We start from the raw sequence: 13,793 nt of genomic DNA, 5'->3' as shown, positions 1-13,793 counted from the left end.
AAAACACTTAATGAAAAGTTCAAGGATGACAAAAGTTAGAAGAATTCATCTTGGGAGTGGCGTGTATTTCTGCACCAAATTACACCGCAGTCCAATGGTAAGTCTTAAAACACTGACTTTAAACGTCAGTCCCATGTTGACACTCATGGAAAGGGGGAGGGATGACCAGAATCAGTATATTTCATCCATTGATTTGTATACCGGCTTCATGCCAATCCAGGTAACAGTTGAAATATTTCAGTCTGAGCCAAACAGGCCTACATTTCTATCCCTAACAGCACTTGGATGGTGAAAACAACAACAACAAGCAGGGAGGGAGTTTGGGGATTCAAAATGACCACAGGGCACTTTAACAACATCATGAAGTGTTGTTTTCCTTAGTTATCTAAACTTGTCTTATTTACTGCTCTCCCTCTTTCTTCTCTCAATAACAAAGAAATCCTTGAATTTATTACTCAAACTTCAACATTTATTTGAACAATAATGGTACCAATTTTTGCCTGCCAGATTCTTATTAAAGCCTAACGCAAAGTCTCAAAGAGAAAGCATTGACCTTGACAGCACAATAAAGTGCTTACAATATCTCAATGGAAGGTATAATAATGCAAAACCTTAGGAAAGTATATCAGGGTAGACGCTTTCTGTGATAAACTATTGTGTGCACTGATGTTTTGTCGAGAGATGTGTGTCTGTTTTCTCACCACAGAGGCACTCTTCATGACGTGGCTAATGACCACAATGACACGTCCTCTATAGTTCTGGAGGGCTCCTGTTGCAGGACACTGCACCAGCTCGCTGTCAGGGCCGAACGCGGAGCTATAGGGAATGTTTATGCTGCCGGATATATGGCCTCTGCTGAAGCTGGGGACGGTTGGGTTAAGGAGTAAAGCTTTGAACAGGTACAAGAGCATCCTGGGACGAGGGCCAAATAAGCTGAACCCTGTTTTTACAAAGTTGTACCTTTAATTTCACGGGAACCATAACATCCTGGAACAACATGAACAGAATACATAGTCAGACACAACACCAAGACACTCTATAATACCCTGATTGGAGTACATATTATACTGCTTATCTAACAGACTCACAATTCAGGAATTATGTTAGTCTAGTAAAAAGATAGTAGGGAAATTCAAGCCCTTCAAATTGTAGGGAGAAAAGAAATGAAGAAAATGAGATATAGGAGAAATAACAATGGAGAGGACAGGAGAAAAGAAAGGAATACAAAAAGGAAATCAGGAGAACAGGACAGTGCTGTATAATTGAAAGATAACTCTCTAGAAAAGGAGATTGTCCTGTTTCTGAGAGTGTAGCTACTGCCATAATGGCGACATACTTTACGATAAGTGGTGCTCTGCTTCTTTCTCTTTTAAATTACTGTGCTCACTGAATCACATCAGCTGCCACAAAGACATATAGGGTCAGTGTATTACATAACCCACAGGCTGACAAATCCTTTTGTAGTGGAATCAGCCAATGAAATACAAGAGGCACATGCTGGTTGTTTTGCGGCAGACATTAATCACTGGATACCTTGACAGCTAAATCTAGATCACCCTGATTTACTCCACAGAGGTCTTAATCTAATCCACTTTTGTGACCACAGACACCCACAACACAGCTTTGCCTTGGATCATAATAAAGGTGAACAAAGGTTGCCAAATCCTGTGAAAGTGGTCAAATCCCTTTTGTGAATGCGAGCTAGCCTGAGGAGCTTCTGTCTATCAGGCGGCTCCAGTCCAGAGCAGGAATTTGGCAAAATCCTTGCTTTATTCACTAATCCTTATTGATTAATGGCTCTTTAACACCCTTATTACCATTATCATTCCACTGAGGCTGAGGCTAACCCCCTCAGGTCTTCAGCACTTTTTTCCCATACTCCTTCAGTTAGTGTCAACTGCCTGTCTGAAAAAGCAGAATGATTTTCTTTATGCAGTAAAGTAAAGTGATTTTGTGCAGAGTCCTCAAAAGGTGAATAAAGAGGGTTTTAAATGTAGCACGCAGTATGAATTTTAATTTTTAATTTAAAGAATACAAAGAGTTGCTTTGTATGCATGGCCGATTTCATTCTGCCAACTTATGCATATTGTTGCTGTCCTGGAATAAGCATGTAATTCCCAAACTTTCCTTTTTCTAAGCTGAGAGAAACAGCTTTATTTGCAGCTTTCTGAATATTTTGCACAACCCAATTGACATCAATTTTGATTAAGTAGAGTGACATTTAAGGAAAACTAAGACAATGATTTGGTTTGTTTGTTGTAGGCAAATTGAAAATAGCTTCCAGAGATACATTGTATTTAAACAGCAACTTGCACATACCCACAAAGTCTATCAGCTGTTGCACAGACTCTCGTCCTGTACCGTTAGACTTCACTTAAGAACATTCTTTGATATGCAGCTTTTAAACCAGATAAAGTAAAACTACATTTATAGGTATAGATCATGATTGTCAGACTGTTAAATCCATGACCAGATCAAACATTTTCTCAAGAAAATAACAAAAATCACATAAACCAGGACAAAGAAAACACTAAGGTCTAGTCAAAAAGTCAGAAGAATGCATTTTGCTCGGGTTCACAGGCTAATCTCTGCTTCTTCTCCATCCAAATCTCAGACTGCAGTGTGTGGAGGGGCAGCCTGGGTGGATAAGACGGGCCTTACTGAGTGATGCAGAATCTGGCGGCAGATAACTGAAGCAGATCATCCACCCTGAATCTGCCCCTACTTGCCTTTGATGGGAACCGTGCACATTCTACACTCCATGCCTTTGGTTCAATTTCAAACCTCTGCAAAGAATTGGCAGCAGGTCAAGAGGTAAGCAGGAGATCAGACGCACTGAGGGGTAAAGATAAAGGCTTCTTGCATGCATGTGTGCTGCTGTGTACAAATTCTGCTCCAGTGTTTTATGACCCTCTTTAACTTGTTAAAATTGTTTATGAGCAAATAAAAATTAAATTTTTTAGCACTAAAAGAGGATTTCAATATGGACGTGTGCAAAATTGATGTTGTCATGACATATTTGGGCCAAATAGGTACTGTTAGGCAAAAAAACCCAACCACTGAATACATTCAGAAGTGCATGAGGCAGAGCTACCGTAGAAACCTTGCACACACTTAAGGACATGTACTTAAATTAATTCAACAAGAATCAGATTGGTTTATCTGTTGGATTAGTCTGTGACACCTTCATGAGATAGATAACTCAAAGCAGAGGAGTGTTTCTGTAAGTCAGCCTTGTGTGATAGAATTTTCTACATTGAAAGTGCGGGATGTTATCTCCATATTTATTAAAACATATTGTGTCACCCTTTTTAAATGTCAACATGTTTGTCAATCTTCGAAATGTATACCAATTAAGTCTTTCTGTGTCGTGACCCTTTAACCGTGTTCAAATAAATCTTGAATGAATGAAAGCATAACTCATTATGACTAATAAAAAAAGAACAAGGTTTCAGTCATCAGACCGCCCTGAATGTGTCAGAGTCATGCTAAACAGGTACTGACACAATATATGAAATTCACAGATGCATGAAGCACTGGTTTTACAGAGACCTGGCATAGGCTTGATGACTTTGACTTCAACTTTAGAAGAATCAGTCTGGTTGTCCTGTGAAAAAAGGCCAAACGCACGATCATAAATAAACTCTAACTAGAGGAGTTTGTATTTATTCAGTGAGTTGTAGAATAGAGGATCTTTGTCTGAGAGGTTGTGCTCACATTTGTTATCCTTGCTACCACTTCCAAGCAAACAAAAAAAGCAACAGGCCACTTAACTGTAATCCTCATCCCTGGCTACCATTTGGTACTCAAATAATTTTTTTTATTAGAATGTTTCATCATGTGACTGAACGGACCGAGCAACACCAGGACTTTTGTCACATTTTTTAAAGCTACTAAAAGGAATTTTGGTGCCCCACTGTGGCTGTATCTCTTTGCTGATCTTGTGCTGAACAAGTGTAAGCTGTGCTTTCTGATAAAATGTCTCAACTTTCTTACTTTTAATAGTCAAATCCATCACTCATTGACAACCGTTGCTGTGGAAAACATCAACGGGGCGCGGGTGGGGGGCGTGGCTGGGGGAGTGGTCAGACCGGCTGGGGTGGTGGTTACTTTTTTTTTTTTTTTTGGTCCACCTAGGTGTGCACGCCCTCTTTTACAAAACATGATATTAGTTGTCAATAAAAGATAGGCCAGAGTTCTAAGAGGGATGTTGAAAAATGTTTTCTTTCTTTTCTTTTGCTGCAAGAATAAATTGCATTAATATTTGACAGTTTGTGACAAACATGACACAAACCAGAAATATATATGCAGACAAGAGAAAGGAAAAAAAAAAAAAAAGGAAAACATTAACGGTTTCTGAAGGTTGTTCCTGCAGCTTGTTGTATCTTGCTTCAAAGCTGCAGTGGCTACAAGCGTTAGAAATGATCATATAGAAACTGTTGATCTAGTCCCTTGTGGTCCATTTTGATTTTTTTGGTCATATAGAGACATCAGTATTCATTTCAGTCTGTTTCATAAACAATCTCCTAACAGGAGCTTTAGATATTGCATGTGAAACAGTAAAGGTGTGTTCCAAAGATACTTATTCTAGAGCCTACAATTAATTTTTACAACCCCACCTATGTTATTTCATGTATGATTAAAATGTACTTTGTATTATGTTTGGCTGCCGACTGTTTATAAAAAATAAATTTCCCCTCCTGCCTGTGAGTTAATACTAAGGTGCCAGTGTTTTTCCTCAGAAGTGCCAGTAAGATAGTGTTTTCAGAAACTCCTCCACCCACACCCTCCTGACATCCGATAATTTCTATAATTTTTATGAAATTCACACCCACTTCGCGCCATGAATGGCCAACTGAGCAGAGAAAAGGAAGATGCCAGGGTTTGTATTTCTCTGTATTTTCAAAGATTTCCTTTTCTTTTTTTTTGTTCCTAGAAAAACTACATCCATCACTTTTCCAACACACAGCTAAGTGCAAATCCGTAAATGTCATTCAGGGAAGACGGTCTGAAAGTGCTGGCCAGTATCCCCAGATTTAAACGTTATGGAGTCTCTCTCCTCTCTAGGGCGGCCAGCTTTTTACTCAGCCTTAAAGTGTGGCCAATAAGACTGACCATAAACATTTTGGATTTCAGACATAGTGGGACAACAATTTGTAGAACCCAATTCTTTTCCAGTATAACCATGTCTGTAAAAAGGTGGTGTCAGCTTCCTCTAGTTGATCCTGGTGTGGTTGGAAACAGGTAAAACAAGCGTTAATAACTTTCACATATCCACTACGTGCTGGAATGGCCCATTATACACACTATTTATTCAGCTTATGTAACACTGAAGCTTCATGTCGGAACAGGTTTGCTGAGGTAAAAGCTTCTGAAAGCAACCTTATCTGTGCGTGCCAATACCACATATTTTAGTAATGTGAACATAAATCTCAGCAGAATGTTTGTTGTTGTTGCTTTTTTGGACACAATCCAAGGTTGTCCACACAAGCTTGTGTCTATTTGCACCTTTTTGTAACGTGCCTCAGCAGAGAAAGGCTGAAAAATGTATTTGTCTATAAAATAAAAACAACATTATCCGAGTGGCTGTTGAGGTGGTGGTGAGGAAATGAAGGTAAGCTAAGTAACACTTTAAGGATACTCCTCTACACTGCGGATGTCCACAGCGATGATTTTAGGTTTCCCGGCTTTGGTCCTTTTGCTGGGCCCGGACAAAGACAGCTCACAGAGGTCGATTAAGTCCTCGGCCGAGATCCTGGGGGAGACTTCTGCTTTCAGGTCACACAGCGCCAGGGGCTCCCGAGACTACAAGAAAGGAAATCACATGAGATAGGTTGAAAGGCAGAAAATTGTAGAGCGAGCTTTCAAAGAAATTCTGAATATCATTTGAATAATGTCATTTGGATAAGTAGTCAGTGGAAAATGACACAGGAGAGACACAAAAACGAGTGTCAGGTTGGATATTATTCTTTTAAAACCAGGAAAACTGTGATTAGGCCTGAATGCATTCTAACTTAATCTTCTCTGTTTTAATGAATTATATGACACTGTCCATTTTAGTGGAATGAACGGCTAACTGGAGAATAAAATTAGATTTGCATTAGCATAAAATCAGTATTACAGCCCAGAGAGTAGCACAGAGGAGCAGCAGCAGAGACCAGAACATGGTCTTTTTCCAGCTTCCACATGCACTGCCAAATCAGTTCATTAAAGCACCGTGCCAGAGGCAGGGCTGCAGGGGACTGAACCCTGCTCTCTGCAAGCGAGCACCACCCTATTTCACAGATGCTCTCAAAACATTTAAAGCAGAAAATCTCCTAAAAGAAAAAAAAAATCCTATTCCAAGACTGAACAAATGTATTGAGATGATGAGTGGTCATTAGGCAGTCAAGTTTGTCTATCCAGTTTGATGCATGTTAAAAACACAACTGATACTAACAGTCATATCTCTGAATGTGAGCTCACTAAAAGGAGCTTTTTACAGGAGAGAAGTGCCAACTGCATGTTGAGCAGGTTGAGGAGCAAAAATGTGCCATGTGTGGAAATATTAAAGTTGCTATAGCTACACAGTTTTCAGTCAGGATTTAAGCAAACTGATAAGTCCATACCAGTTTCTATGCATATTACTTGAGTAAAACAAAGACGCATAATAAATATAAAGTGTAAGTTACCACTTTAGACTTAACTGTCACAAAAGCTTTGATGCAATGTTATTCAATGTAATCTCCAGCTACATCATATAGAGGTAGTAAAACAATGATAGTCTTGCTTCCCCTGACTGCAGGGTTTTCATCTTCATCTCTGAAAATCAATTACTTTTTCCACTTAAGAATTCCCTAAAACTACTTGGTTTTTGTTTCTGCTTCTAATTAATATTCATGCCATGAATATTTCAAAAAGTTTCTCATTCTGACTGTGATTATAGCAAAAGCAATGCCTCAGTTCTATATAGAAATCATTTGTATGGATATGTCCAAAGGGCGCAGCTTCAGTCTCCTGCTCTAACACAGCAGAGTCAGAGTGGGTACAGACAGAGATTTGAGACGTTGTTGCATTGTTTTCAACAAAAAAACTTTGTTCTGCAGTTTTCATTTTTCAGCAGAGAGCTTGATAGCAATTGTTCCAGACAACACAAGGGAGCCCAAGCAGAGATAGGATCTACATATTCATGATGTCCTACTGCCATGACCGACAATTTGGTTTGTTGTAACAAAGCAGTCTCTCAACTCTTGTGTTTCTTCTCAGTTTTAATCCTATGTCTAACAACCGCTAGTGAGCAAATGCATAGTGAGTCGATAGAAACAAAACAAAAACCTTGTAACTATACACAGTCGTCCCGCTGTAAATACCACCATGCACATTAGTATTTTGCTCTTTTTTATTCTTTGTTTAGGTTGAAAAGCTTTTACTATAAAGGCTTCTCCAACAGGAAAGTGTGAAGCAGAGGTAGTAATCATCCAGAGAGTGATGGATCTTGCTTTGTCACCAATTTAATTAACAAGGGCCAAAACAAAAGCCACATTGAAGAAATGCTTTTGGAATTGTTCCTCTCTTCCCTTGAAAACTGACTCTTTATTCTTTAAATATATGGATTCTCTTGAATGTCAGTGACTATGTTGAATTCAGATAATCTAGCCAACATGCACGAAAAAACCAAGCGGCAACCTCCGGTCTAAAAATATGAGTCCAATGTGGAAGTGTTAAAAGCTGCAGTTCATCGAGGATCCGCTTGAGGCTGGCTCTGGAAGTACCGGAAGTCACATACACATGAATGGGTCTTGACAGCAGAAATAAACATGTTTACAGCCTGGTACAAAGGATGAGTGTAGACTGGATAGCTCATTTCTCGATATGCTCTCACTGTGAGGGGGGGGGAATTTTTTTCCAATGCAGCAATTTCGAAGATATTGAGATTACGATTCTTCCAATGAGAGGCACAGCTGCCTGCGGGAACGCTGCCTGCGGGAACGCTGCCTGCGGGAACGCTGCCTGCGGGAACGCTGCCTGCGGGAACGCTGCCTGTGGGAACGCTGCCTGCGGGAATGCTGCAGCTGTTGGCTAGGAGGCTCAAACTCTGCCTCTCTACATCACACTGGCTCGACAGAAGCAATATGGCTGCCGCAACGACGATTGGTCTCAAAACAGCTCTTCAGAAACAGATGGGTGACGTCACGGATACTACGTCCATATTTTATACAGTCTATGGAAAAAACACATCAGGAAACCCGGACTATGAATCACTCCAACACAACACTCCAACAAAATGCAGCAACCCCTCTGAGCATCTGTGACAGTATAGCAGTCAAAGATGAGTGGTTGGCTGGTTCACCTCTATTGATAGAGCAGGCAACCCATGTAAGAGGATATAGTCCTTGAAGCACTAGTAGCAGGATTGATTCCTAGTCTTAACATGATTTGGTGTATGTCAATGCCCACTCTCTCCCCACATCTCCTATCTGTCTAACTGTCCTATCTTATAAAAAAAAAAAGCCTAAAGAATAATCTTTAAAAAACAATAAAGATGGCGCATTTTCCAGGTCTCACACGTGGCTGTGTGCATTTCAATCCTACATTTCAGCCCTGCAGCCCTGCCCTGATCAGTCTTCACTTTGACGGCAGCAAGACAAATCACTGCAGCACAGTGATACCCCAGAATTAGCCTCTAAATTTGAACTACTGCCTAACAGCTGAAAGACTCCAACAACCTGTCAAGTTGCAGTTTTAACCCATAAGTATTTCCTACAAAATGACAGTGTAAGTGGTTGAGACAAGGGGTTTGGAGAAATATTTACAGGAGGGACATAATGATAAAGAACGTCTCTGTCTCTCTCCTCTTCCTCTCTCTCTGTTTTTCTCTGTGCAGCATGTGATTGGCAGTAGACCTTTTGTTGGCAGCAGAATGGACAGGTATGTGACTGGAAGGGTGAAGAGAGTTCTCTCTGCTGATCAATCCCAGATTGAGTCATGCTGTCAGATAAAGAAATAACACAGCCTGATGTGATAAAGTTTACTCAATGAGGTTCTTAAATATCACTTGTAAGACACTAGGATTGATATGAGGTGACAGGGGACATTTACCTTTGACCACCAAAATCTAACCACTGTGTTGACGGTGCCAAATTGGAAGAATATCCCTTCAAGATAAAGGCACATAGATGGACAATGCAATGTGTGGATGCATGAAAAATGGACTTGAAGTAAGACATGATGTCGGTGTTATAATAATATTACATTTCTCAACCCAGGTTGTTCAATAGCATGCAGGCGAGGTGAGGTGAGGTGAGGTGTGCAAAAGTGGAGTTTGGGAGAGTTCAAGTAAAGAGTAAATAAGGGTGTGACTGAATACACCTGCCCTTTCTAGCACAAAAATGGAAGCCGTCAATGTGATGAAATGCTTTCATTTAGACTGAAATGCATGTTGACTTTGTACATTTTTGTCACACTTGGATGCAATAGCTGAAGTGAAGTGATGTGCTTTGGTTGCACAAAAAAAAGAAATCAAACCAAGTTAAACTAACAATCAAATCTGTGTAAAGACTTTAAGGAGCGCCTCTGTCTTGCTTAGTAGAAGTAGGAGGGAAGCTGTTGAAAAAACATCACTGAGCTGTATTGTAGTTTGCTATTTAATCAAAGGTGGCTGAGTTGCATATGGATATTTCTGTCATTTCTCTTACTAGTGCAAATTCCATACTTCTGCACGCTTGAACCATCTTAAAAAGTGAGAGAAAGATAAACCAGGGTAAACTGACAGGCTGATTTATGTCTGAGTACTGCAGCATCCACAACCAGAGTAGGCACTATCTACTAGAAATATGTATTTACCACAATGTCAGCTTTAATTCATGGATTACAGAGTTATCTAAATATTCTGTCATGTTTGCCTTGCTGCTTGTCATTTCAGTTTAGCAATTTCACTGCACCAACCCCAAAAATAGAGGATCATGCTTCCAGATAGCATTAAAAAAAAATACTGCTGAGAAGCAGTCATTTTAAATGTAAGTTGCACTTGGACGGCAATAGCTCAACAGAAATATATAAAAACCAATCCACAGGATGGACTAATCTCTTAATCGAAAGTGAGATGCTGTTTGATTTTTGGACAAGATACAGCTTGTGTGAACTCAACTAGGTCTAAACCTTCTGAGCTGGCACGCCTTCACGCTGAGATGATCAACGGTTGCAGCAAGTCCTGTCAAATATCATACACAGAGATTACAGCAGGGCCACAGAGCAAAAACAGGGGTGTAAGGGGGAGTGTTCAAAGCGTGTATGCTAAAAGTGGAATTGCATCCATACCTAATGAGTTGTAAAGACGCTACTTAGTAAAAGATGAAGTAAAAAGAGACAACATTTGTTACTCATAAAAGAAAGCTTCTCCATTTTATGGCTCAATAATCACTTGGCGGCGTACTGAATATATATTTTGTTCCTTTTTTTGGGGCAATTTTGTAGATAAACATCATCTTAAAAAAGTGCTGAAATGATGGTGGGTCAGCCAGTCTGCCCTCAGGGAATGCTTTTAAAAGATTACTCACTGGAGTTACAAAAATGCCTTTCAAGCACAGGGTACACACTCAACAGAAGAGCACAGATAAGCAGTTGTTATGACAACCGCCCAAAGCTAATCTCTTCTGTACACATCATTGAAAAATAACACACTGATAGATGGGTGTTCAGCCGACACGCTGTGTTTGGTAAGGTAAAATTTTGACATTTTCTTTGGAAGGTCGTCACCTTGGTTTCAATCTTTCATCACAAGATCAATCTGATATGACTAATCATCAAAAAAAGAGCACACATGGGGAGGATAATGGAAAGAAAACTTTTCAATGAGCTGAAGACGAGTGGCAAGACCTAAAAAGGCTGGCAGAGTAAAGCAAATAAGGTCTCTCTCCCCACAAATTGACATAAACGTATCAATGTACAATACCATGGCGGAAATAGTCCAAATATGCAGCCTGTCACTGCCGGGGGGGCTGACGGAGCTCTGTGTGGTGACTTATATGTCATGATGAGCAGTGTGTGCCAGCTGATGCAGCTTAATGACATGTTCGCATTTGACTGGCCTGACAGTGACGAGCCTACACCAGAGTAGCTGATAAGCAGACACATATCCTCCGTGGTGGTTTGTGTCAGTGTGTGAGTTGACGTATAAATGCTCCTGGTAAAAAGTTGCCAAAAAAGCCCAGATCACTTAACATTTTGAACTGGGAGGGTTGGAGAGGCTTAATAACAAGGTCAGAGATTCATTTAGAGTGCATTAATAATGCCTGTTTTTTACCAAGCTGAGATCTCCACATATCAAACAACACTTATGTGGTGCTCGAGCATAATTTCAAGACCAGAGGCGCTTTATCTGCCAAGTCTGCAGTCAAACAAGAGGAGACGAGCATAATTGAGGCCATGATCTGAGAAAAATGCTGACAGTGGATACTTCACATTTCTGCATGATGGAGGAAGATTTTAAAGCAAATAATCTCCTCACATTGCTTCATATATTCTCCGTTTCTGTTTTTGCCACAAAGCTGTTACCATTACTGCTCAAGCATGAGTGATTTTTCCCAGGGAGGGCACCAAGAGTGGCCTCAGCTAATGGAAATTCATCTTTACTTCTGCTGACAAAAGACAGAATTTGAGTCCAGACGTGCTCTCTGACAGCCGGGATACAGTGGGTGAAATATAATGCTGCTATAGTGTTTCATAAGCAACTTTCTATTTGCTAAAGTTTGGTGACTGAAACGCTCAGAGACAAGGTGATACTGTAGTTTTTCATAATTTCTAATCATCCATCCTTTCTCTCCCCTCATCGAGGTCTGAGCTTAGTGACAGCGTGCTGAGCAAGGTGTTACAGACGCCTCTCTTCCCAGCAACATTTCCCAGTTTCTGCTGAGGGATCCTGAGGCATCCCCCAGGCAGTTGAGATAAATAATCCCTCCAGCAAGTTCCAGGTGTGCCCAGTTTCCCCGACTTTGACGTGCCCTGAAAGTCTTCACAGATAGGTAGCCAGGTGTATTTTTAATAAAACCCAAACCCTCCTTGCCAATTCCTTTTTTGGCACTTAGGAGCAGCAGCTCTAGCTCTGGCTCGCCCCAGATGTCCAAGCACCTCTTCCTATCTCCAAGGCTTAGCCACAGCAACTCTTGGTTATTCATTTCAGCTGCTTGAGCTCATATTTTCGGTCAACTTCCAGAGCTCATGTGTTGAATGGTAGATCAACAGGTAAAGTGAGGGTTTGATTTCTGAGTTTGCGCCTTCTTCGCCACAGCAGTCCAACAAAATGTGAAGGCAAATCAGAAATATTCCTTAAAACTTCTCTAACTAAAATACTAGACTAAAAGATACATAAGTGGAATATGTTCAGACTTTGTACACAATTATACTTGTATCATATTGGTGCAAACTTACATGGGGTAGTCCAAGTAACATGTTTAAGTTACTCCTTTAGATTGGATGCACAATGCAATTCCTAAACTTTACAACGGCCCTGAAGCAAAGCCCACCATTAGTTCCTTTTACATTGAGATTCCTCCTCAGTGCTGCAACGAAGCTGCACCATCTCTACACCTTTGTACTCTTAAATTGAAACCCAACAGCGTAATAATTATGTCCCAGAGTTTGACTTTATATGGTGTTAAAGAGGTATGGTGTAGGCTCCCTTTATTTACACACACACACACACACACACACACACACACACACACACACACACACAGACACACACACACACACACACACACACACACACACACACACACACACACACACACACACACACACACACACTGTTCTTCAGTCCTGCTGGCTCAGACATTTTACAGTGATGCCTGTTTACCTCTGTTACCCCTGTACAACTACCTTCAATGGCGGCTCTGCTGTGGAGAGACTCTAACATTATGCCTCCATGACATTAAGATTGATGATGTGGTGTAACAGAGGTGCAACAGTTCTGTCTTAAACAGGCAGTGTAAAGGGGGACTTTGGTGAACGTAAAAAGGTTTAGGTTCTGTTGAAAATGTGTCATCTTTGAGTCCACATTTAGAAGTGCTTTTTATATTTACTATATAATGTAAATTCTAAACAAGTTGTAAACCAAAGAGTAAAGAGTCACCTACAATTTATGCAGAGGGTCTGCATTATTTACTGTATATTAAAGAGCTATGGATGAGATATTGATCTGAACCTTTTGCAAACCCTTAGTAAGTTAACACTCTAGTCCAAGGGTGCCAGTTTGGCTCATTGTTTAAATCATGACACGTCTGATTTCAACATGTGCACCTTTACTCTTTCCTTGCAGTTTCCTACCATATCCACTGTCCTATCTTACAATAAAAGCATGAAAGCCAAGTGTTAGACTTTAAAAAAGCAAAACAAAACATTAGTCTTAAGCTTCTGTGAGGAACTTTTGTTTTGCGTCAATTTTGGTTCCCCCTCTGGAAATACAGTGTCTCTCTGCTGATCTTGTCCAGTACATGTGTAAGTGCTGTCTTCTGACAAAAAGATCTCATCCTGCTTTTTTTGTAACTTTTGAATAGATAAATATTGCGAGGTGCAATGCTCATGGTGGATTAAGGTGGGGTAAGACTGAGTCTTACCCTGTCTTGGTGTTGGGTCTCTGTTCATAATTTGACATAGAGTGGTCTAGACCTGCTATGTTTGTAAAAGTGTCTTGGGATAACGTTTGTTGTGATTTGGCGCTTTACAAATAAAGATTGATTGATTGATTAATTTAATCATTGAAATGTGACCTCTGCCAGCTGTGAGATAACAAACAAAACATCTGCTGAAAAAATCCT

At 40.3% G+C, this 13,793-nt stretch overlaps 1 protein-coding gene across 1 annotated transcript in view; it reads right to left on the bottom strand.

Annotated features, from left to right (window-relative positions):
• The window catches only part of tbck (TBC1 domain containing kinase), a 55,118-nt gene that overhangs the window by 7,737 nt on the left and 33,588 nt on the right, over positions 1–13,793 (bottom strand). Inside the window, exons 24-25 of the mRNA XM_034687181.1 lie at positions 5,642–5,805; positions 702–861 (exon numbers count right to left, since the gene is read on the bottom strand). Coding sequence (XP_034543072.1) covers positions 702–861; positions 5,642–5,805 — 324 coding nt within the window. The remainder of the gene's footprint in view (positions 1–701; positions 862–5,641; positions 5,806–13,793) is intronic.

The sequence above is a fragment of the Notolabrus celidotus genome, chromosome 7 (genome assembly GCF_009762535.1).
Source record: "Notolabrus celidotus isolate fNotCel1 chromosome 7, fNotCel1.pri, whole genome shotgun sequence".
Classification (NCBI taxonomy): domain Eukaryota; kingdom Metazoa; phylum Chordata; class Actinopteri; order Labriformes; family Labridae; genus Notolabrus; species Notolabrus celidotus.
The sequence above is the reverse complement of the archived record's forward strand: the minus strand, read 5'-3'. Positions and strand labels throughout refer to the sequence as shown.